General features: G+C 42.1%; 2 protein-coding genes across 3 annotated transcripts in view; one reads left to right on the forward strand and one right to left on the reverse strand.

Moving 5' to 3' along the window:
* TRAM2 (translocation associated membrane protein 2) overlaps window positions 1-15,240 on the forward strand; it is a 56,635-nt gene extending 41,395 nt beyond the window's left edge. The window contains exons 8-11 of the mRNA XM_042477988.1: window positions 7,489-7,593; window positions 10,638-10,781; window positions 12,464-12,633; window positions 13,951-15,240. Of these exons, the coding sequence (XP_042333922.1) occupies window positions 7,489-7,593; window positions 10,638-10,781; window positions 12,464-12,633; window positions 13,951-14,024 (493 nt within the window). The 3' untranslated portion in view covers window positions 14,025-15,240. The remainder of the gene's footprint in view (window positions 1-7,488; window positions 7,594-10,637; window positions 10,782-12,463; window positions 12,634-13,950) is intronic.
* A 7,032-nt stretch (window positions 15,241-22,272) lies between these two features.
* EFHC1 (EF-hand domain containing 1) overlaps window positions 22,273-24,869 on the reverse strand; it is a 38,346-nt gene continuing 35,749 nt past the window's right edge. For both annotated transcript variants that reach the window (XM_042453546.1, XM_042453554.1), the window contains exon 10: window positions 22,273-22,416. In XM_042453546.1, coding sequence (XP_042309480.1) covers window positions 22,380-22,416 — 37 coding nt within the window. In that variant the 3' untranslated portion in view covers window positions 22,273-22,379. The remainder of the gene's footprint in view (window positions 22,417-24,869) is intronic.

Below are 24,869 nucleotides of genomic sequence, written 5' to 3' on the forward strand. Positions count from 1 at the left end.
CAGGACTATCCTATTGTCTCTCTCTGTACCAGGCATTACCACAGGACTGACCTTGACATCTCCCGATGTATATTACGTCCACATCTGCTCATTACCTAACTTGAAGAAAGATAAACATCACTTCAACTCAGCAACCTATCAACCAGTAATACAAAGCAAAGCAGGTACAGCTTAACTGAGTATCAAACTTAGCAGGAATTCTGAGGGATACTGATCCTGACAACAGGAGCAGTTGTGGCACAAACCATGAACTGCAAATATCAAAAATTGTGAAAAAACAACAAAATACACCTTGAAGAACATCCCCCTAAATTTTAAAGATAATGTAAAAGACAGACAGATAGATTTGCATTATTCAGCATATTTGGCAGGAACCAGAAGCACTCTGAACTGAAACCAGGGATATTGTCAGAGAGGAATGCAAAAAAGACAGTTCCCTGCCCTCAGGCTTACAATCTAAAAGACAGGACACAAAAGGAGAAGGGAATGGTGGAGGGGAAGGGGATGAGGTCCAATGATTATTCTCTCACTCTGAGGCCTGGACCAAGGCAGATGGACTGGAGGGAGGGCTCTTCTTCTTCAGGCTAGCTCTGGTGGAGCTGGGTCTGCCTGTTCACTCCTTCACATGCCGAAGGATGACCGTTATCATGGAGGGAGGTCTCTTCTTCTTCAGGCTAGCCCTGGTGGAGCTGGGCCTGCCTGTTTACTCCCTCACAGGCCGAAGGGTGACAGTTATCATGGAGGGAGGGCTCTCTTTCTTCAGGCTAGCTCTTGTGGAGCTGGGCCTGCCTGTTCACTCCCTCACAGGCCGAAGAATGACAGTTATCATGGGGGGGAGAGCTCTCTTTCTTCAGGCTAGCCCTGGTGGAGCTGGGCTTGCCTGTCTACTCCCGCACAAGCTCAAAGATGACAGTTATCATGGAGGGGGCCTCTCTTTCTTCAAGCTAGCCCTGGTGGAGCTGGGCCTGCCTGTTCACTCCCTCATAGGCTGAAGGATGACAGTTATCACGGGGGAGGGGGTCTCTTTCTTCAGGCTAGCCCTGGTGGAGCTGGGCCTGCCTGGTCACTCCCTCACAGGCCAAAAGATGACAGTTATCTTGTAGGGAGGGCTCTCTTTCTTCAGGCTAGCCCTGGTGGAGCTGGGCCTGTCTGTTCATTCTCTCACAGGCAGAAGGATGACAGTTATCATCTTCAGGCTAGCCCTGCTGGAGCAAATTCCTCACTTGCCTTGAAGACAGCTTCATTGTCCAAGAGGTGAAAAAGGCAACAAGGGGGTCAGCTATTTTAGCTCTAATCCTAACCAACAGGAATGACTTGGATAATTGGCAAGAGATGGGAGTGATCATCTTTAGGTGGGAGTGATCATGTTCTCCTGGAGTTTGTTATACAGTGGAAAGGAGAAGCCAGGCATAGTCAGACACACATTCTAGACTTTAGGAAAGCTGATTTCAGTAAACTTAGAGAAATACTAGGGATGATTTAGTGGTTGGGAATACTAAAAGAGAAAGGATGTCAAGATGGATGGGAGTTTCTCAAAAGGGAGATACTGAAGGCACAAATTAAAACAGTTCCAGTGAAGAAGAAAAATGGGGGGTGTCTCAAGAAACCAGGATGGATGACTAATGAACTTTCAATTGAGCTTAATTTTAAATGGAACATGTATAAGAAATGGAAAAATGGGGAAATCACCAAAGAGGAATTCAAACAAATAGCGAGCACATGTAGGGGAAAGACAGAAAAGCTAAAATGCAAAATAAACCTATGCTCGCCAGAGAGGTTAAGAAAAATAAGCTTTTTTGGGTATCTGCAGCAAAAGGAAGAAGAAGGGGGTGGTAGGGACACTGGAGGAGATGGCAAAATGCTAACGGGACAGAGAACAGATAGATTTACTCAACACCTTCTTTGCTTCAGTCTTCTCAGAAAAAGGAAAAGGGTGCTCAACCTGAGGATAATGGAGCAGAGGACAGAATAGGGGAATTTCAGCATAGAATAAGTAAAGAGATAGTACAGGAATAACTGGTTAATCTAAATGAATATAAGTCTCCAGGACCAGATGAACCACATCCAAAGGTATTAAAAGAACTGGCAAATGTAATATCGGAGCCACTGGCAATAATCCTTGAGAACTCCTGGAGAACAAGAGAAGGGCAAATGTTGTCCCCATTTTCAAAAAGGGAAAAAAAAGAGGACCCCAACGATTATCATCCAGTTAGTCTGACATCAATACCAGGAAAGATTCTGTGAACATCTAGAAGGCAATGTCATCGTCTCAAAAAGTCAACATGGGTTTCAGAGAAACAATTCATGCCAGACAAATTTGATCGATCAATCGATCTATCGATCTATCGATCTATCTATCTATCTATCTATCTATTTAATTGCCAGCTTGTTAGATGAAGGGAATGCTGTGGATATAGTATATCTTGATTTCAGTAAGGCCTCTGACAAGGTCCCCCATGACATTCTTGCAAACAGGCTTGTAGAATGTGGGCTAGACAAGGTAACTGTTCCATGGAATTGTAATTGGTAGACTCATCGAATCCAAAGGTTGCTCAAAAATGGCTCCTTTTCATCCTGGAGAGAAGTGACCAGTACGGTCCCACAGGGGTCTCCCCTGGGTCCAGTGCTATTCAACATCTTTATCAATGACTTGGAAGACAAAGTTGGGGGCAAAGTTATCAAATTTGTAGATGACATCAAATTAGGAGGGGTAGCTAATACTCCAGAGGACTGGATGAGAATGACCTTAATAGATTACAAAGCTGAGTCAAAGCTAACAAAATGAAATTCAATACGGAGAAATGTAAGGTACTGAACGTAGGGTGGAAAAAGAAAATGTACAGTTTATAGGATGGGGGTCACCTGGCTGAACAGGACCATGTTTGAAAGAGATCTAGGAGTCCAAGTAGACCACAAGTTGAACATGAGTCAACAATGTGATGTGGCAGCTAAAAGGGCAATGCGATTCCAGACTGCATCAATAGACATATAATTTCTAGATCAAGGGAAGTAACAGTGCCTCTCTATTCTGATTTGCTCAGGTCTCACCTGGAATACTGTGTCCGGTTCTGGGCATCACAGTTCAAAAAAGATGTTGAGAAATTGTACAGAAGAGGGCGGCTAAAATGGTGAAGGATCCTGAAGCCATGCCCTATGAGGAATGGCTTGGGGAACTGGGGGTGTTTAGCTTGGAGAAGAGAAGGTTAAGAGGTGACATGATAGCCCTGTCTAAATATTTGAAAGGATGTCACATTCAGGAGGGATCACGCTTGTTTTCTGCTGCCCAAGAGAACAGGACCCAGAACAGTGGATTGAAGCTACAGGAAAAGAGATTCTACCTCAACATTAGGAGGAACTTCCTAACAGTAAGGGCTGTTCGACAGTGGAATACACTCCCTCATAGTGTAGTGGAGTCTCTCTCCTTGGTGGTCTTTAAGCAGAGGCTGGATGGCCATTTGTTGGGTATACTTTGATTGAGAGTTCCTGCATGGCAGGGGCTTGGACTGAATGGCCCTTGTGGTCTCTTCCAACTCTATGATTCTATGAACTCTTCCACAGACATTGAAGACTATAAAAAAGTTAAAGATGGAGACTGCAGTCAAGAAATCATAGAATCCAAGAGTTAGAAAGAGACATCAAGGACTATTAAGTTCAAACCCCTGCCATGCAGGAATACACAATCAGAACACCCCTGACAAAAACTTTGAAAGATGGAGACTCCACCACACTTTGACGCAGCATATTCCACTGTCGAGTAGTTCTTACTAGCAGGAAGTTCTTCCAAATGTTGAAGTGGAATCGCTTTCATTTGAATCAGTTATTCTGTGCCCTGTTCTCTGGAGCTGCAGAAAACAAAAGTGCTCCAGCTTCAGTATGACATCCTTTCAAATATTTAAACAAGGCTACAGTGCGCCCGCGCCATACGCGGACACGCTATACGCGGCCTTGACACTATACTTATATTGATATAGCCTAGAATTGCATTGACATTTTTAACTGCAGGAACACACTGTTGATTAATGTTTAACTTGTGGTCTACTAGAACTCTTAGATCCCTTTCATATTTACTGTTCTCAAGCCAGGTGTCTCCCCATCCTATTTCTGAGCATTCCATTTTTTCTGTGTAAGTGTAGTACCTTACATTTCTTCCTGTTGAAATTCATGTTGTTAATTTTCTAATCTATTAAGAACATTTTGAATTTTGATCCTGTTCTCTGGAGTATTAGCTACCCCCCATTTAATTTGGTGTCATCTGCAATTTTGATATTGACTACCCCTATTCCATTCCAGGTCTTTGATAAATACTGTATGTCATATAGCACTGGGCTCAGTACAGAACTTATGAGACCCAACTAGTCACTTCTCTCCACCATGAAGAGGAGCCATTGCTGACCACCCTTTGGGTTTGGCCAGTCAGCCAATTACAAAGCCACTTAACAGTTATATTATCTAGCCCATATTTTACTAGATTGTATGCAAGAATATCATGGGGGATCTTGTCAAAGGCCTTACTGAAGTCAAGATATGCTGTATCTACTGCATTCCCTTCATCTACCAAAATGGTAATTTTATTTTAAAAAAGAGTTCAGAATAATCTGGCATTACTTGCTATTGAGAAATCCATGTTGACTTTAATTGATTACTTTCTAAATGCTTACAGACTCTCTGTTTAATTATCTGCTCTATCATCTTTCATAGTATTGATATCAGGCTTACTGGGCAGTAATTGTTTGGGTCCTCTTTTTTTCTCTTTCTTTTTGAAAATGGGAACACCATTTGCTTTCCTCCAGTCAGCTGGGATTTCTCCTGTTCTCCAGGAATTCTCAAAGATTATTGCCACTAGGACCAAAACAGATGGTCTGAAAAGGGTGGATTGGAAGGTAGCTTAACTTGCTGGTCTATTCAGGCCCTTAAATTCATTTTGATTAACCAGATATTCCTGTACTACCTCTTTAGTTGTTATTGTGAGCTGCCTTGGGTCCCTTCGTGGAGAAAGGCAGGATAGAAAATAAAATAAATACACTCATCCCTCCATATTTGCAGCTTTGATATTTGCGGATTTGATTATTCACGGATTGTACTAATATGTTCTCTCTAGGAATATCTAGGTCCGCCAGTGCAACTCTGTGCTCATCTTTAACTAAAGGTTGCACTGAAAGACCTAGAGATTCCTAGAGAGAATACTCTACAAGGCATTTGTAGCTCCTCCAGTGCGGTTCTATGGTCAGTGTCTGTTGGACGTTGACCATAGAGTAGCACTGGAGGACCTGGAGATTTCTAGAGAGGTGTACTCTCAGGTAAAAACATGGTTTTTCCATATTCACGGGGGTCTTGTGCCCCTAACCCTAGCGAATATGGAGGGACAAGTGTAAATACTTATTCTGTGTTGCATTTCCCTGATTGTGTCCTCTGTTCCATTTTCCTCAGGCTGAGCACCCTTTTCCTATTGTGAGAAGACTGAGGCAAAGAACATGTTGAGTAGTTCTGCCTTTTCTCTGTACCTTGTTGGCATTTTGCCATCTTCTCCATGTAATGGCCCTACCATTTCCTTCTTCCTTTTGCTGTGGACATAACCAACAAAGCCCTTTTTAATGTTTTTTAAACTTTCTAGCAAGCCTGAGTTCATTCTGCTCTTCAGATATTCTGACTTCCCCCATTTTTATTTGTTTGAATTTCTCTTTGGTGATTTCCCCCCTTTTTCATTTCTTATACATGTCCCTTTTAAAACTTAGCTCAGTTGAAAGTTCTTTAGTCATCCTTCCTGGTTTCTTGAGTCACCTCCCATTTTTCCTCCTCATTGGAACTGTTTGAAGACTTCAGAAGAAGGCTAGAACTTGGAAGGACAGCTGTAAAGGAACTAGACAAGATCCGAAGTTTAAAAATATATAATGGAATAACTAAAGTCCTGTGTATGGTTTCTCTGTATGGTTGTGAAAGCTAGACACTGAAGAAACATGATAGTAAGAAAATCAACTCATATGGTGCTGGAGAAGAGTTCTACAGATACTGTGGACTGCTAAAAAGACAAATAAATGGGTCATAGATCAATTGGTGAATATCTGTTCCAACCCAATATGTTCTTAATGCTACTATTTATTTGAAGGAAACAGCTATAAGAAGCCTGCTTAAGACCAGTTTGACTTCACATGGCTTTCATCAAAAATAAGTTTGTTTGTTTTTGTTTTTGTAGTTAAATGGGTGGAAACATCTACTGAGAAATTTGGGGTGGGGATTAACTGAAGATCCCTCATCCGAATAAAGGAGTATGGCATCTACACCACACAGTTGTCTTTGTATCAGAATAAAAGTGGTTGGTGTTAAGCATACTTTTTCAAGGAGTGTGATGGAAATGTTATGTGGTAGCTTGGCAATATATTTTTAGCCTTGGGAGGAATGTGTGCAGTGCTTTATGAATTGCCAGAGGAGATGACAAGTTTATAGTTGAGCTGGAGTTCCAATGGCCACAGAGTATTCATTTTCCTGTGCTTTTGTGCTGCTTTCTCTGCATCTGACAGAATTAGCAAACTTAACAAATATTTGTGAAGTTGAAGGCTTTCACAGCTGGCATCCATAATTTTTGTGGGTCTCCTGTCCATCACTGAGCGTAGCATTTGGTAGATTTTCTTGGTCAGTCTATAGATCATTTGGAGGTTGTGTTTCCTCATCAGTTTCCCTATTTTGTCTGTGGCTCCTTAGATGTATGGTAAAAATACCTTCCCTTTGGGTGGTCTTCCCTTTGGTTGTCTTCACCCCTATGGGTTTTTCTGGGTCTGGCAGTCCTTCTGATGTTTAAGCCGGAGTAATCATTACCCTGTAGAGCCCAGTCCAGGTGCTTCAATTCACTTTCCGGGAAGTGAGGTTCACACATCATTTTTGCCTGGTCTACCAGTGTTTTTATTGCGCATCTTTTTTGTCCAGGATGATGGTTGGAGTTTTTATGTAGGTGTCTGTATAGGTTTTCTGTATACTGTGTGGCCCTAACATTGGTTTAGTTTGCGGATGACTAGGACGTCCAAGAATGGCAATGTTCCTTCCTTTTCTTTTTCCTTCATGCATTGGATGTTTGGGTGGATGTTGTTCAGATGGTTCAGGAACACAGATCTTCTTCTCTGTGGCTCCAAATGGTGAAAGTGCAAATATTAGTTAATAATAATAATAATAATAATAATAATAATAATAATAATATGGTTTATTTGTAATCCACTTTTCCAAAATATGATCAAAGCAGCATACAATAATGACGTAAGAAACATTGCAATAAAATCAGATTAAAAACAGCATCAAAACAGCATTTATTTGCTTGATTTCTGCAGATTGCACAATTTGTGTTTTCATAGTGTAGAGTCGTGTAGTGTGTGTTAAAACAAGATCAACTGTCTCGATCTTGACATATCTTGACATTGAAGAGGAGGATGGACAGCGAGGGGTGGCTGGACAGAAGGTTCTGAACACTTTACCAGACTAAACATTATTCCTCCATTTTTCCAGCCTCACACGCCTGGGATTAATCTTGCTGTTACTGCAGTATGTGGCTGAATTCCTCTTCCACATGGCTCGCCTTTTCTATTTCACAGATGAAAACAATGAAAAATTGTAAGTGCTCTGGTGTGTTCTTTGGGGAAAGATCTGACTTCCTTGTCATGGCCCTGGGACAGACCGCCCGAAAAGGGTGGCCTGCGGGCGGCCTGTTTTCCTCCAGATGGAAGCTGCAGCCGCAAAACCACGTGGCCTCCCTTTGTAGGAAAAAGAACCTGAGAAAAGCAGGGTTTTCCTCTGCCGCAGAGGCGGCATAATGAGTGCCGCCACTGGCACACTTGTTACATAAGTGCCGCACGGCAATGTGCGAACACCGCACAGTGCTTATATAACCATGGCAGTGCCCTGTACACAAGGTGTCACCGGTCCCTAACCCCAGAATCAGCCCCTGGTACGCCACTTATTGGTGGTATGTACCGGGCCATGGTTAAGCAAAGCTTCTGAATCCCACCAACAAGCCTTTTAGTGATTCTGAGGGTGGAATCCCCACTCCAATATCACTCGTGTTTTAGATTTAAAATTGCATAACAGTAATTGTTTATATAATTTTTAAAACCTATTTGAGGTAGCTGTGTTGGCCATAGAGCAAAATACAATAATATCCATAAAACATTGAAATGCACAAAATACCCAAGATACAATGCTGTTAAGACTAGTAGGATACCAAGTTTAGAAAATCCAGGCTTCAGTAGTTAAAACTCAAAAAAACTTTATTAAGAAACTGTAGATCCTGTCCAGTGATGTCCATTGAAAGAACTGACCATCAAATGTTAGAATTGTCTAATGAAGCTACACACAATTTCAAATTTCAGGCAGCATTAATTCTTATTCACTATAAATAAACACATTTCCCTTCCTGTTCCCATACTGCTCCTTCTTTGTTGCTTGAGCAGGCTTTGCTCGTGTTACCTCCTGTTATGATCTCAACAACTGTGCCTGAGATCACCATTTCTTAGCAACGCTATTTCTCCTGTATCTACATCATCACACCCACTTCCCAACATTTTCTGGCAGGCAGCTTGCCTGTGAACCTCTGACAAAAGATGCAAGTTTTTTAAAATTAAATTTATTCTATTGCTTTTACAGAAATAAAATTATAAGCTGCTTACATTGCACATATTTCCATTGTTCTTATTACATTGTACTATTTTCCTATTTAACTTCCATTCTGCTCTTTCTTCTATACAAACTTTCTCCCCGCACTCTATAATCCCCTCTACTACAATCTTATTTAGTGTTTTATAAGCCAAATTCAAAATTTCAAGTAATGTTCTAATTGTTTAGTATTTCTTACATTGGATGCGATATGAAATCTCCTTTGCCCCTTCAAAACCTACTATTTTCCCCCTCGTTAATTCATCAATCTTTTTGATGATTTAACATCTGCTCTATCTATTTTCATTGACATCTTCAGTTTCTCCATGTATCTTATTTTTTCCTTTTGTTAGTTTGTTTCTATAAATACTGACTTTCTATTTTTCTTCCTGTAATTTTTGTATTTATAGCTTTATATAAATCATCTTTAGTTTTTCAGAAGGCATTTATTTATTTCCCACGTCTCTTCCCAGTACTTTAGGACTGGAAGCCATTCACTTTCCAATGGTTTATTGTTGACCATAAAAGTTAGTCTGTCCGTTTCTCTTCACTCACTTTTTGTAACCAATCTTCAATCTATGGAGGATCTCCTAATTTCCATTTTTTTGCTATAGTTAGCCTAGCTGCTGTAATTAAGTATAGTAGTACTCACCAGTATTTGTTCTCGTCTTCTTTTCTTAAGGTGGAGGTCATATTAAGCAGATAGAGCTCTGAGTCCATCGGAAAGTGTATCTTAAATATTTTCTGAATTGCACATTGATCTTAGCCCAATACTTTTTTTATTTTTGTTCATCACCACCACATATGGTATAATGACCCAATTTCTTTATGGCACCTCCAGTATTTATTTTCTCCTACTTAATAAATCTTTAGTTTCAATGGTGTGTAGTACCACCTACAGATGCAAGCTTTTGAAATTCTACTGGCTTCATCAAGCAAAGGTGTTCAAGACCATGAAAGAGAAATGATGATATTGAAAAATATGATATTAGAGTCATATTTTGTCAATATGCTGTTATTGTTGTTCTCAGTTAAGATAGTACGGAGGGATATCCATGTACGCAGGGGTCATTCCTCTCTTTTGATCATGTAAGCTCTGATGTGCCCAACTTAAATATATTTTGCCTTCTGTCCCGGAAATCACTGTGCTTTTTCATCAGAATATATTTTTGCAGTTATATCAGGTTTTTCTGTTTCTAAAAGTTAAGAAATAAGCTTTATTGCTATGCTCAGTATCAAGGGAAAGCAAACAGGCAAGAAATCACATGGATGGAAGCAACCACCCCACCCAATACATGCATACCAATCAGAGCCAAATCTTCCTTCTGCTCTTCATAGTTGGCAGAGTTAACTGATAAACAAAGGGTGCTTAGCATTGTGGTTTAGCTATATACTGGGCCATTGGGTGGTAAATATTAAGTCCCTATATTGGGAGAAAGGCGGGATATAAGAACATATAATAATAAAATAAATAAATATTTGCAGAAAATAAGGGATCAAATTGGAGGGAAGGCAAAACATATCTCTCCCTCCTACTTTGGTAGCAATTGTGTGGCATATGCACCTTCATTTTCCAGTAGCTTTCTTTTCCCAATGCTGTGAGAATTGAGGAATTCTTGGAAGCTAGTGACCAAAGTACTCTCATAGGGAAATAAAGTTACAACAGTGCTGATGTCCATGCATGTAGGATATTATAACTGATGAGATATTTGGGTATTCATAAAAAGACACCCAAGGTATGTGACTTGTTTGTCACATCCTGAAAATTCTTGATCATAGCTTATTATTGGTGGATCTTCATATAGTAAGCAGCAAAGAGTACTGACTTGAGTTGCATGGTCCTTTGATGCAGAAGCTGGTCTTTATTTTCTGGGTACATTTGAGGAGTGCAACTGCATGTTGGTGATTTTGGAACAGTTGCTGTATCCTGAAATGCCTTCCAGATAAGAGTGGCACATTTTCACTTGCTGTTGTTAATAGTGGAATTATATGTTTCTCTTCATAAGGTTCCATGCATGGGCAGCGGTGTTCGTCATCACCCGGCTTTTTACCCTTACCCTTTCTGTGTTGGTCATTGGTTTTGGGTTGGCTCGGGCAGAAAATCAAGCATTTGACCCTGAGAAAGGAAACTTCAACACTTTGCTTTTCAGGTAAGACTCTGAGGCTTTCTGCACTGTCATTTGGGACGTCCGGAGTCCCATTTTAAAAAAGGGGCGTCTCTTTTAGACACCCCTGGGCCTATGACAGACTCTCGTCCGTACAAGAAGGCGCCGGCCCTTCTACATGGGGCGCCCATTTTGCGTATCGACGCTGACGTCCGTTACGCGTCGCGTCCTTTGTGACGTAGCGAGTGCGCCCCTGGCGCCTCGCTACGTCGCAAACGCGACTTGAAAAGAAGCTCCATTTTGGAGCTTCTTTTCAGTCCGCAGGGAGCCCGCCGTGTGGAGGCTCCGCTCCCCCACGGACGACTGGCGGCGGCGGTCTGGTACCCCGCCTCTGACAAGTTCTGTGTCTACCAGGCAAAGAAAGGGTAGATTTAGTAAGTAGGAGAATAGGAATTCTAGAGTCACTTACAGTAAATAGGCAAATGTACTGCTTCCTGTGTCTTATCAGTGGTTTAGAATGGGAAACAGCTGTAGAGTGTGTATGCTCCCTCTCTTATGCAGACTCTTAACATGTTTCCCTTGCTGTTTTTAAACACAGTTAAATATTAAAGAATCTTTCATCACTAGTATTTAAGCCAGAGTTTTACTAGCAAATTCTGTTCTAGCTGTGATTGTTTTGATAAAAGGGTTACCTGTGATCAAGGCCAGCTGGCGAAAGGATAGACCAGTGATGGTGAACCTTTTAGAGGCTGAGTGCCCAAACTGCAACCCAAAACCCACTAATTTATTGTGAAGTGCCATGTCCCTCTGGCTTTCTAGTAACAAACTCTGGCAAACTCTGTGCTGGGGTGATGGCACATGTGCCCACAGAGAGAGCTCTGAGTGCCACCTCTGGCACACGTGCCATAGGTTCGCCACCACTGGGATAGACACTCAACTTCACACATCACTCCCAGTTCCTACCCAGTAATGTGTCATGTTTCTGATAAGTATTCAGTATTACATATATACCAGTTTGTAGCCTTTCTGGAGCCTTTTGGATATTTAAAATGCTCTTAAACACTGTAACCTATTATTGTAGTGTGGCCATACACATGATTATAGATCTTTAACATTGTGAGATACCTTGCCTTTGTAAATAAAGGCAGCTGCCCTTCACATTAGAATGGTAATAATTAGCTTATTTTTTTTGCAAACAAACAATGTAACTCCTTATTTTGAAGGTTTTATTGACAGCTTGCTGTAAATCCAAACAGACTTCTTTGGGCCCGAACAGACAGTGCTTTTAAGACACTTTCTGGGTGGCTTCAGACCACAGTGTTTAGATGTCATGAAGCCGCCTGGAAGCTGCCCAGATGTCTGTGGTTTCATGATGCTCTGGAGGTGTGACATTTGCACGTCGCAAGCCGCCTGACTGTCATGAAGCCACAATAAGGCTGCGGCGGGGGTGGCAAAGCTGGCTTTTCCCTGGCCACTCCTTTTTCAGCCGGGCTCAAGGTGGATTGGAGCTGCGGCATGTGGTTGCCCCAATCCAATTTCAGAAGGGGTGACTTCAAGCCACCCCTTCCTGCCCATCTGTTTCCCCTCTTTGTCTGCCAGGATTAGTTTTTGAGGGGCAGAGAAAGGGCTGATGATTTGCGTTAGTGGTCTTAATATCCTTTTCATTAAGGAAAAATGGCTTGGTAGCAGAACAGTTAAGTTAGTGTGGCTTTCTTGTCTTCTTCTAGGATGTGTGTGTTGCTTTTGGTGTGCTTCTCACAGGCATGGATGATGTGGCACTTCATCCACTTCCAGCTACGGCGCTGGCGGGAGTACTGGAATGAACAGTGTGCTAGAAAAAGAATTGCAGCAACTGTCTCTGCCAAACAACAACTGAAGCCCATGAAAAGGGAGTCTGGTGAGCATCATGCCTGAGCAGACTCATAATTTAAAGCTGTATCTGATGTTTAACAAGGGTTGCAGTGTACTGTAGTCAGTAAGTTATATAAATCACTGAAAAAAACTTTTCATCAATTAAACAGATTAGTTGGATAACAGATTATATTTTCAAAGAAATATTTTTGACATTTTTGATACAAGTTTGTATCAAAAATTCAATAGCATCTTCTCTGTAAAAGAGAAGATAGAATAGTAAGTTGTGCATCTGCTGTGACATGTCAGGAGCAGACAGAAGAATATACCTTTTTTTCAGACCTGTTGTTTTCATCAATATACTAGTGTATGTAGACTTGACTCACTTTTTAAAAAAAATACTTGATTTGTGCCCCAGTCTTCCTGGTGGAATCCCAAGGTAGCTAACATTTATTTAAAATGTACAAATAATTGGCTAAGATTGTGTTAATAAGGTGACTATTCTGATTTATACCACTACTAATTTTTCCTGTGTGGTGAGTGCTAATGAGAAATAAGGTCCTTTGAATGCTGTACAGGTACAGCATTCCATTTTGGTCTGTCAGTGGACTAAAGATGCCTACCGATTTCCTTGTAGTTTTTGCTACCAGAATTGTGTGGTAAGCGATCAGATTTAGTAGCCCAGAAAGTAGTTCAAGATCACAGGAAATGGCTGATATGATCCTGTAAACTGGATGGATGAAGGCTCAGGACAACTCTCCAAATAGAGTTCCAAATCTCATTTTTAAAAAATAAATAAGCATGTCTTTTTAAAAATCAAAAGCTAATTGCAGACAATGCTAATCTTAAATAGCCTAGTCTGCCCCTGATGGTCCTACTCCATTTGTCTGTTCTCTATATATTTTATAACCAGTATAACTATTTTAAGTGTTTAACTGTACTTGATTGATATTTTGTTGTCGGGGGAGAGTTAGGGACTTTTTTATTGCTTATTATGTTATGCTTGATTATTATGCCATATCATGTTATTTTAATATATGTAATTTGATAGTGATAGTTGTTCTCCTGCCAGGGATGTGCTGGGATTGCCATTTTAATTATTAGGCTAAGTTATGCGGCCATTATTATGCTTTGTATTTTGTATTCTTTATTATTATTTTTTGTATAATTACTTTATTGTTATAATATTTCTGTGATGTATTTGATGGAGAGGTGTATTTTGTATTTTTGATATCTTGTTTTGTAATCCGCTTTGATTCTGCAAGGAAAAGGCGGAATATAAATAAATCTTATTATTATTATTATTATTATTATTATTATTATTATTATTAATTCTCTTTTTTGTCACCCTACTCCACCATAGGCTACCATGAAAATGGAGTTGTAAAATCAGAAAATGGCACCTCACCACGGACCAAGAAACTCAAGTCACCTTAGAGCCAAAGCACATCTTGCAAGGGATATTTGAAGAAATGAGGGAGAATGCAAAATTGAAGACTTTGAGAATAAGGAACCTATTTCTTCTGTCTGTCCTTCCAAGTTCCACCTCAGATAGCTTAAAGACACATTATGGAAATATCTCATTTTCTCTTGCCAGATAGTTTGCAAAAACCAAAACCTTCTCATCTTGTAGTGGGGTTTAAGAACACCAAACACTTCCTCCATCCTGATGTACTACCTTATTGTATATTTTTCTCTTATCCTTCAACATATTTTTTCTTGTTTTCCTGTTTTCCAGATTTTTGGTCAACAATTTATTTTTCCAGAAATCTATTCCTAACTCCTTTCACCACCCCCACCCAATTCTGATTGCATCTAGCAATGCTTCCTATTTAAGAGAGCAATTTTTTAGGATATTCCAGGCCTTACGAACAATGATAAAAATATATATATGCAAAGATCAGTATCAGAGATTGGAATAGTAACTTGTGACTCCTGTTGAATTCTGGAGAGTTAAGCAAATGCAAAGGTCTTATATTTCATATGCTTTTTCTGCCTAGCACAAAATAGATTTACTAATGTCTTAGCAAGAAGGGAATTCCCTTAAAACAACAACATAGTGACCTGCTGGTCTAACAGCTTAGTATGTGTGTGACATACTTTCCATCCCTACTAGCCCAGAGAATTTTGCTTAACCTGTAGTGCCTTAGTGAAGGGAGCAGTTTTCCTTATTTAACATGTGGACAGCTTCCTTAAAATGTTTATTCCTATGTAGCAGAATTCTTTAATGAACTGCTGGTGTGATCTGCATGCCTGGCTCTATCCAAACATAGGACAGCAATATTGTTGTGCATATAGTGCAGCCCTATGCATATTTACTCAGAAGTATATCCCACAATATTCAAAAGGGATTACTCCCTAGTAATTGTCTTCAGGACTGCAACTTCTGGCTTTATTTTTTCCATTTCTCCTTTTTCATAAGTTTTGCCTAAGGGGAACTGTGACCGCTGATATTCTTTTTCTCCTGCTTATTACATGGGTTTTTTCTATGGTGGATGCCAGGCAGCCCAATTCTTAACTCCTTAATAATTTGACTGAATTATGAATGTAACGAAGGAAGCTGTTAAATAAGGGGGAATTTCTCCACCCATTTAGTCATTTGCTCTTAAAAGCTGGTGGTTGGTGTTAAATATAAACTCTACCTCAGAGGCCACCGTTTTCTGATTTCTACATTTCTTCTTGTTCTTAAAACAGAACTAGAAGTGACACAGTAAATGGGAAGAAGGAATTGGTCCCTTACTCAAAAATAATGTATGGGTTATTTGTACTGCTACACTGTTTGCTTTCACAAAAAGGCACTCCTATCATTTATACAGCTGAGGTTGCCTCATTCAGCAGAGTTAGATATGAGTTCTAAGATGTACTGTATAAGACCCATCCTGATGTCAAATGCAACTGGATCACCTTATGAAGTTTCTCTGTGAAATCCCTCTGAATCATTTGATCTGAAGATGGGACGTGAGATTTCTTTTCTCTTTTGCCATAACTGGTAATAGATAAATTTCCCTGTGGAGTTTTCCTTTACTTTTACAACAGCAGTTCTTTCTGACTGATACATGGTGAGGACATTCCTGCTTTCACAAGAGAGTGGGAAGTTGCCGGGACTGTTGATTTACAATTGTGAATGCTTCTGTGTTTTACTGAAAGTTAGCCTTGTGCTGATGCAAGAAGGAAGTACCAGGTTGGGAAGAAGTACACAGTTCATAGGTTTTTACTCATTTTGGCAAAATTGGAATACAGGTTTCACTTTGAATTTCCTTTTTATGCGTGCTTTTCTCATCCTCAGTTATGTTCCTAAACCAAGTTGTGATCCTTATAATCAAATGCAGTACAGTAGCCATGTGTGTTGCATGGTCTGGACATGCTTACCTGGATTGCCACAACTCTGTTAGGCCATAATGTATAACTGGTAAGGTGCAGTCACCTTGGTGGTTTCCAGGAACAGCACTGCCTAAGCCACTTATTGCATTTGACTGATCTGACACCATGTATACCTCTTCCCTCATTCTTTTATTGTGCATTCTAGTTCTGCTTGCACTGCTGGGTAAGTATTAGATTTTCCTTCTCTCCAGATTATTTAAATATTTGAGCAGAAACAAACTTTACCACATTGTGCCTGTAATCTCTTAGCTCTTGCTGAGTCCCAAATATACCTCATCTGCATTTCTGTATATAGGAGCTGGGTAGACAATGGTGCTATATAGGTCAGCTATGGTGAGGTCAAATTAGCATGGTAGAACTGTGAAACAGTTCTGTCAGTTGAACCAGATGGAAACCAAAGACATATCCATGTTAGTCTGGAAAATCAGTATGCAAAGAGATCTTGTAGCACCTTTGAGGCTGAGAGAAAGAAGTTGGTAGCATAAGCTTTTATAGACTTTCACAGGCCTGTTACAGACTGCCAAAATAAAGCTGCTTCAGGTCTCTTTGGAGGTATGCTGTTTAAATGATACATGGGTCCTAAGAGTCTGGAGGTTGCGCCAAAGCCACACTCCATTCCTAAGCACTGGAGTGCAGCTTTGGTGCAGCTTCTGGATTCTTAGGATGCATGCATCATTTAAACAGCATACCTCCAAAGAGACCCCAAGCAGCTTTATTTTGGCAGTCTGTAACAGGCCATAGACTTGGAAATCTTATGCTATCACTAATTTCTCTCACATTACAGAAATAATCCAGTTTGAGACCGCTTTAACTGTCCTGGCACAGTGCTAGGGAATCCTGGGAATTGTAGTTTATTTATTGTGGCACCAGAGCTCTCTGACATAGAAGGCTACATTTCTCAAAAATTCAGTTCCCAGAATTCTATAGCACTGAGCCAGGGCAGTTAAAGTGATCTCAAACTGGATTATTTCTGCAGTGTGTTTTGGACCTTAGGGGTCAAGCTGATAGGAAAAAGCAGCCAGAGGCCACTCTGCTGCAATCAGCCAGTGATCACCTGGGGGCCATGGCAACCACATAGCCTACTTTTAAAGCAGGCTCCCACCATGGTCCTGAACATGCTGCCAGCATGGAGCATTTTTTTTTTTTTGCACTCCTTTTTCCCGCAGCCCGAGGCGGTGGCCTCAAGCTGGCTTCCAGCCATTCCCAGGGCGTGCTTCGTGTGAATGTCCTGCTCCCAAAGTGGTCAGAAGCCGCTCTTATCTTGCCCGTGTGTTTCAAGCCAATGTCTCAAAGGTGCAACAAGTTCCCTTTGTGTACAGTCATGCTATACTTCTGCCAACTTCCTTCCTACAGGTAATTGTACACTATTCCAAAGACAGATCACTGTTCTAAATTGGGAGTTCTTGTCATTTCATTGGGATCCCGAGCTGCTGTGACTGCACTCACCTTTACCAAATGGGGCATCCCTTATTTTGCAGCTACCTGCAGCAACCACCAGTCTTCCATCTTGCAAAGCAGTTCAGAGGATCGCAATAAAAGCTGCAGAAAATAGCCTTCCACCAGCTCAATTTGTCCCACACAGTGTAGCATATTACAGTTTGTGAAAGTGCCTTACGTTGCTATATAACCTTCAGTGCCTTGTTAGCTTTCATTTATGTATTCCTTTCTCTGTATGTTTTGGTAAATATATACACTAGTTTAACTTTTCATAAAATTGACAGGTTTTGCTGAACCGAACTGTCTCTATTTCTATGCTTTTTCGACTGTAGGTTTGTCTGTCTTGGAAAGTATAAACTTTATCCTCGTTGGAGCACCATTAGATACAATCATATTTGTTGTGGTGTAGCACAATACCATACAAATCACAGGTTTTCTCACTTTCTTTGCAAATCGGTTTCTATTTCTTGCTTTTAATTCAGATAACTATTTCTAAAATTACAGAAGATGCAAGAGTTTCAAGAGTTCTGTTCTTAAGGTCCTTTAGTAGGAAATGCTGATAGAACTGGGTGTTATATTTAGTTCTGTGGTTTTGCTTTTGGGTGTATTTTAAAAACTGCCCTTCTAGAGGTTTCAATTTGTTGTGGAAGATATATACGTGTACACACACACACACACACACACACACACGTCTCCTCTTTGTGTCACTTTTTACCTCCCAGCACTACATTGCTTTCACACTTTAAAGGGAAAAGATGGCCTTATTACAATAGAAATGAATGCAGTTTGGGAGCAGGTATCTTGGAGAATTTTCCCAACCCTGTCTCTCCTGCCTGTCTGCCTTAGCCACTACAATATGTATGTGTGTGTACACATACGTGTGTGAAAAGAGCTTTCCAGAAGCATCACAGAATTTTATGTAACATACATTTTCAACTGAGGAAAGTCTTCTGTATGAGAAAGGGAAAACAGGCATAGCCTTGTGCATATGGAAATGAAAGTCAGCATTGCACTGCCATGCCCCATATACTATCTCTAAGGATGAGCAACTAAATAGCTTGTCTAGGTTGAGTTCCCTTGTGAGTAACCTCACCATGGGAGGGGGAAATAGGGGTGATAGTTTATCTTTAAGGTGATCCATGTTTCCGTGATTATGCAAGGAGGTGTTTTTTTTTAATATTTGTAACCCATGTTCCTCCTCTTCCAACATCACATACAGTGGTACCCCGGGATACGAATTGATCGCGTTACGAAATTTCCGGGGTACGAAAAAGTTAGCTTGGAAAAAACTGTTCCGGGTAACGAAAGATTTTTCGGGTTACGAAATTTTTTTCGGTGTGTTTCGGCGCTTTTTGGCACGAAATTTAAAAGCCGCGGCTTTCCAGCGCTAGCGGAAAGCCTTTTTTCGGGTTGCGAAATCTTTCGGGTTACGAACGGCGCCGCGGAACGAATTAAATTCGTAACCCGGGGTACCACTGTACTCTGAGAAAAAGAGAACCTCATAGTGCTTTTCCTGCCTGTCATGTCCTTGGCCACTGAAGATCTGTAACACAGTTTTGAGATGTAACACACACACACACACACAAAAACTTTCCAAAGCTCAATAAATCAGTCTTTGCACAGCAGGGCATTAATAGCTGTAATTTAAAAAAGAGCTTTATTTGGGTGTTGTGTTTAATTATTCATTTAGGAAAATGGTCAAGAAAACTGAATTTCCTTTAATGTGTTTAATGCCAACTCCAGGAACAGAATGCAAAAGAAACAACTTGTGAACTATTCTTTTTCTATTGCTATTGATGAAAAACAATTATCCTGTAGCAGTACACTTGCGATAATGATTTTATGTCTTCATTATACTAAGTGCACAGCTACACCAGGATTGTTATTTATGCAGTATGTTCTGTTCTTCATGCAGAAGCTATATATTGTTACCACTTTTCTGCAAGGGAGGAATACACTGAATATAATCTGTGTGGTGTGTACATGGTTGCCGTTAATATTTCTTATTTTGCACCAATTTTAAATAATGCCTGCTTTCCATTTTTAAGTTTAATCTGGATGCTTCCTGGGAGGGAAAACAATAGCTTTCCCCCCAAAATTTTCTTTTTGATGTATTTCACCTCTACTCCTGAAAAATGCAAGTTGTATTTTTGTGTATAGTTTTTTATTATTGTTAATCCAATTTTTATATTAAAAAAACTATTTGTGACACAATATTTTCTGAAATAAAAAGGTATAGAATGATTAAAACTGCTACTTCAAGAACTGGTGCTGGCCGTCTCCCATCCCTCACCCCCAATATTGGCCAAACATCCATCTAAGAAAACATGGCTTCTTGAAGGTTGCTATAGTAAACTTGTGCCTTTGGTTCACCCTAAATTTGTCTGGCTGAAATAGAGCAACAGCCTTAGAATATTTTGGTTAGTGCTATAGCAGACAGAAGATGACATGTTCAGTCTCTGGTCATTCAACCTTCTTCCTGAGACTATTTTAGCTAGGAAATTCTTCCCTACTAGTATATTTATACAAAACTAGGTTAAAGAAACTAGTGTTTTAAGATAATTTCATGGGGATACTTGTTTGTCAAGCGACATAATCTATAAAGTATACTGACTTTAGAAGCTTTGAAACCTGGATAGTCTTTTTAAGTCCCTAAGGTCCAAAACACACTGCAGAAATAATTCAGTTTGAGATGGTTTCAACTGTCCTGACTCCGTGTTATGGAATCCTGGGAATTGTAGTTTATTGTGGCACCGGAGCTCTGAGACAGAGAAGGCTAAGTCTCACAAAACTACTATTCCCAGAATTCTTTGGCATTGAGCCAAGGCAGTTAAAGCAGTCTCAAACTGGATTATTTCTGCAGCGTGTTGTGGACCATAAGATCACCCAGCAAGCTTTATATTTATTCAGCCTAAGATACCTCATACATAAGGATAGATCTGTGTGCAGCATTTACATCCTCTAGCATTTTTTTGAGAAAGGACAGGATATTAAATGAAACAATGATTTCTTATTTTAAAGTAGTATTTCATATTGTGTGCTTATATTAAGTAGTACACAGACTATTTTTTATCGCCTTTTCTTTTCCCCAGTGGTTTTGCATATTAATTAAAAATAAACTCATCATGACTTTAGTATTAACTGCTGCCAAGTTGACATCAGTTTATGGTAATCCTATGGGTGAGAGACCTCCAAGTCATCTGCTCATCAATAGCCCTGTTCAGGTTGTGCAAACTCAAGGTCACCTCAACATTAGGATGAAGTTCCTGACAGTAAGGGCTGTTTGACAGTGGAACACACTCCCTTGAAGTGTAGTGGAGTCTCCTTCCTTGGAGGTTTTTAAACAGAGGCTGGATGGCCATCTGTCGGGGATGCTTTGTGATTTCCTGCATGGCAGGGGGTTGGACTGGATGGCCCTAGTGGTCACTTCCAACTCAGCGATTCTGTTATTCTATGTTTTTCTTGATTGACTATCCATCTGTAATGTGATCTTCCTCTTTTCCGTCTGATACTCAAATTGCTAGGTTACTTAGAAGGTATCCACAATTTAATACATAATAGGGAAATTAACATTAACATTAATATTTACTATATACTGATGATGGGACCTCATCAGTATATAGTAAATATACTTGCCATCTGTGGATTTGAGCATGCATGGATGGCAAGTCCCACTGTCCCAAATGGTGGCCGCACACGTCACACCATGATTAGAAGTACAGTGTGCCCACAACATGTATAGGCACATTTTATGCAGCTTCCAGCTTACGTGGAAGCCATGTGGGAAAAACAATGGTGCACGCACCTGTGGCGCACGGTTGCCACACAGCCACATGCATGTGCCCCATTATCTCCTATGGGGCTCGAGCCTAGGCGGATTTTCCCTTACGCGAGGGGATCTGAACGGATCCCCAGCATAAGGAGAGGGCCCACTGTATAGTGTCTAGATCAACGGAAGTAATAGTGCAACTCTATTCTGCTTTGGTAAGGCCCCACCTGGGATACTGTATCCAGTTTCAGGCACCACAATTCAAAAAGGATGTTGAGAAACTGGAGTGAGTCCAAAGGAGGGCAACTAAAATGGTGAAGAGTCTGGAAACCATGCCCAATGAGGAACAACTTAGGGAGCTATTTAACCTGGAGAAGAGAAGGTTAAGAGGTGATATGATAGCCCTGTTTAAATATTTGAAGGGATGTCATTCTGAGGAGGGAGCAAGCTTGTTTTCTGCTGCTCCAGAGAACAGGACCCGGAGCAATGGATGCAAGCTGTAGGAAAAGAGATTCCACCTCAACATTAAGAGGAACATCCTGACAGTAAGGGCTATCCGACAGTGGAACACACTTCCTCGGAGTGTGGTGGAGTCTCCTTCTTTGGAGGTCTTTAAGGAAAGGTTGGATGGCTATCTGTTGGGTATGCTTTGATTGAGAGTTCCTGCATGGCTGGGGGTTGGACTGGATGGCCCTTGTGGTCTCTTCCAATTCTATGATTTAGATTTCCTGCATGGCAAGGGGTTGGACTGGCTGGCCCTTGTGGTCTCTTCCAATTCTATGATTCTATGATTAGGGACAACGGGACTTGACAACAGGAAGCATTTCTTCCTATCTCTGCGGGGAGGGGTCCAGAACAGATCCCCAAGCTAAAAAGGTCCAACTGTACTTGGTACCCAGGACAGAAAATCCCACAAGCTGTGTTTCTTGGTGGTAAAACTACAACAGCAATAAATAATTTTACCACCTTTCATGATACCTCAGCATTAGCAACCTGAAGTAGCCACTTCACCTGAATTGTGGTGCCCAGTGGCAGACTGCTGCTCTCAGCCTGAAAATTGTTTAGATGAGCCTAGGTATCAAGAGATCAGACAAATGCTCAAGAATGGCCACCTTTTAATACACATTGATCAATTTGGTTCCTGCTACTTTTTGTATCTTTTCATAGCAGTCAGCACTGAAAAGCTTTCAGAAAGCTGGGATATCTTATCTGGTCTTTCCCATGAGAACACAGGTTGATAAGCTGGAAGAGAAAAACAAGATGCCAAGTGATTAATGCTGTCATTTAATTAGGATTAAAATCTTTTGGCTATCATTCTAGCAGAAACAGGCATAGCTTTTCCACCATGGTGATGAATTGTATTCTACTTTTTAAACAAATGATCTGTTTTATTATCATAATAATTTAATTCCATTTTAATTGTCACTTTTTTTTTTAAGTTTTTAACTTTACTATGTTTTTAATAAACTAAGTCACTTTGAGTCCCAATTTTGAGAAAAGCAGGAAACTACTACTACTACTACTACTACTACTACTACTAAGAAGAACTACAGGTTGCTTACCTGTAACGGTATTTCTTCGAGTGGTCATCTGCGAATACACAATGGGTTTCCACTGCGCCTGGCGCATGCTGCTCGGAACCTACTGGAATCACTGGGCAGAGTTAACTCTGCAACATATTGAAACTTTTGGCGGTAACTCCGCCCACCCGTTATAAGGCCCCTGCCTTCCGCGCCTTTCCCCAGTTCCGTTTTTCCTTTTTTCCGCCGCGCTAGCTGCTCAGAGGAACTTTCGCTTGCTTTGTTGCTTGGAATCACTTTCGCTTTTGAACCTCGGACTGTATCTTGACCATTCTTTGTCTCCTGCCCCTGGTAACTTCGGACTTTCGGACGGTTGACCTCGTTTTCGGATCTCCCCATCGGCTTTGACGACTTCGGAAATGCCTGCGGCTTTCAAGAAGTGCGACATTGGCAAGGGCAAGGTGCCCGTCCAGGACCCGCACTCCTCCGGCCTGCTGTGCCTTGGCCCGAGCCACGATCCCAAGGCCTGCCAACTCTGCAGATCCCTCTCTTCTCAGGCTTCGCAAGAACCGTGAGTCCCGCTCACTTCGGCGATCGCCCTGGGGAAAGTGCAGGAGGGAGGTTCGCGGTCTTCTTTCTGTCCCGCCGTTGCGCCCCCCCGCTTCATCACTCGGGCGAGTGTCTCCAGCGTGGGATCGGGGAGAGTCGCCGTCCCCAGCGTGGTGTGTATCCCGGCCGGGACCCCTTCCACCACCTCGAGTGTGCCTGTGGCTCTAAACCGCCCAGTGCCACCGACAAACCCTCCAAGCGCCCCATAAAACATCGGGACTGAGGGTGAACGAGCGGGCCTCCAAGCCGAGAAGGGATCGGAGGAAGCCTTCTCCACTGCGAGCATCTCCAACGCGTTGATGTGGAGGAGCTTGTCTCGTGCGGACCACCTGTCTTTGACGACGAGGTCGAGCAGGTGGGCGCCCCATCCCTCCAGGGATGCATGGTTGTCAGAGTCAGCTGGCCTGTGAAAGGCATCCCGGTGCAGACGTTGGAGCTGTCTAGCCACCATCTGAGAGAAGCGGCTACCGGTCTCGGTACCGTGAGCCACTTGAAGGCGGTCCTCCAACGGAGAGAAGACGGAGAGGAACCAGGATTGGAGAGGTCAAAGACGCAGTCTTGCCCAGGGGTGACGAACGTCGTCGATGCCATGTGGCCCAGGGCGACTTGGACGTCTCTGGCTCTCACCCTTCTGTGTGAGATGCACGGTCTGAGGGACGTTGTCAGGGCCTGAAAACCGATCCGGAGGGAGAAGGCTAGGCAGTTCTCGGAGTCGAGGATGGCCCCGATGAACTTGGTCTGGTCGGCGTAAAGTGGGACTTTTCCCTGTTGACGACCAGCCCGAGGGAGTCCAGAAGGCGCAGGGCGAATGAGACTGCCTCCTGCAGCTCGTCTTGGGATTCGGCTGCAAACAGCCAGTCGTCCAGGTAGGGAAAGACCATGAAGCCTTCTGTGAAGGTAGGCAACCACCGGGCCAGCACTTCGTGAAGACTCGTGGAGCCGTGGCCCAAGCCGAACGGAAGCACGTTGTAGTGTGGACGGTCGGAGCCGACAGCGAAGGCGAGGAATCTCCGGTGGGAGTCCCGATCCCGAGTGGAAGTAGGCGTCCTTCAGGTCGACGGTCGCGAACCACAGGCCCGGTGGAGAAGAGGCAGGATGGAAGCCAAGTTACCATTCGAAAGCGACGGTAGTCCAGAACAAGTTCAATTGTCTCAAAGTCCAGGGATGGGCCTGATGCCCCCATCCGCTTTCGGTACCAACGTGAAGTCCTGGAGAAAAAGGCCCGAGAACATGGTCGGGCGGCAAAGAGGAGATTGCCCCCTTTGCAAGCAAGGAGCGCACTTCGCGAGAGGGTGTCCGAGGGGGAGTGGACATGAAGGCTCCAGTTGGAGGGAGCTCTTGGAACTCGAGGGCATAACCCCTACGGACGATGTTGAGAACCCACGTCCGATGTTCTGGAGGCCCAGATGTTAACATAGGGCCTCAAATGTACCAAAAGAAGAGGGGGTGAAGGGGAGACGAAGCGCGCTGCGTCCCTTCAGGCCTCTTCTTCCCCTGGTCGGTGTCCGGCCGGCGGGACTTGCGGTACCGAAGCGGGAAGTTTGCGACGGCCAAGGAGGGAAGATT

The sequence above is a fragment of the Sceloporus undulatus genome, chromosome 1 (genome assembly GCF_019175285.1).
Source record: "Sceloporus undulatus isolate JIND9_A2432 ecotype Alabama chromosome 1, SceUnd_v1.1, whole genome shotgun sequence".
Classification (NCBI taxonomy): Eukaryota; Metazoa; Chordata; class Lepidosauria; order Squamata; family Phrynosomatidae; genus Sceloporus; species Sceloporus undulatus.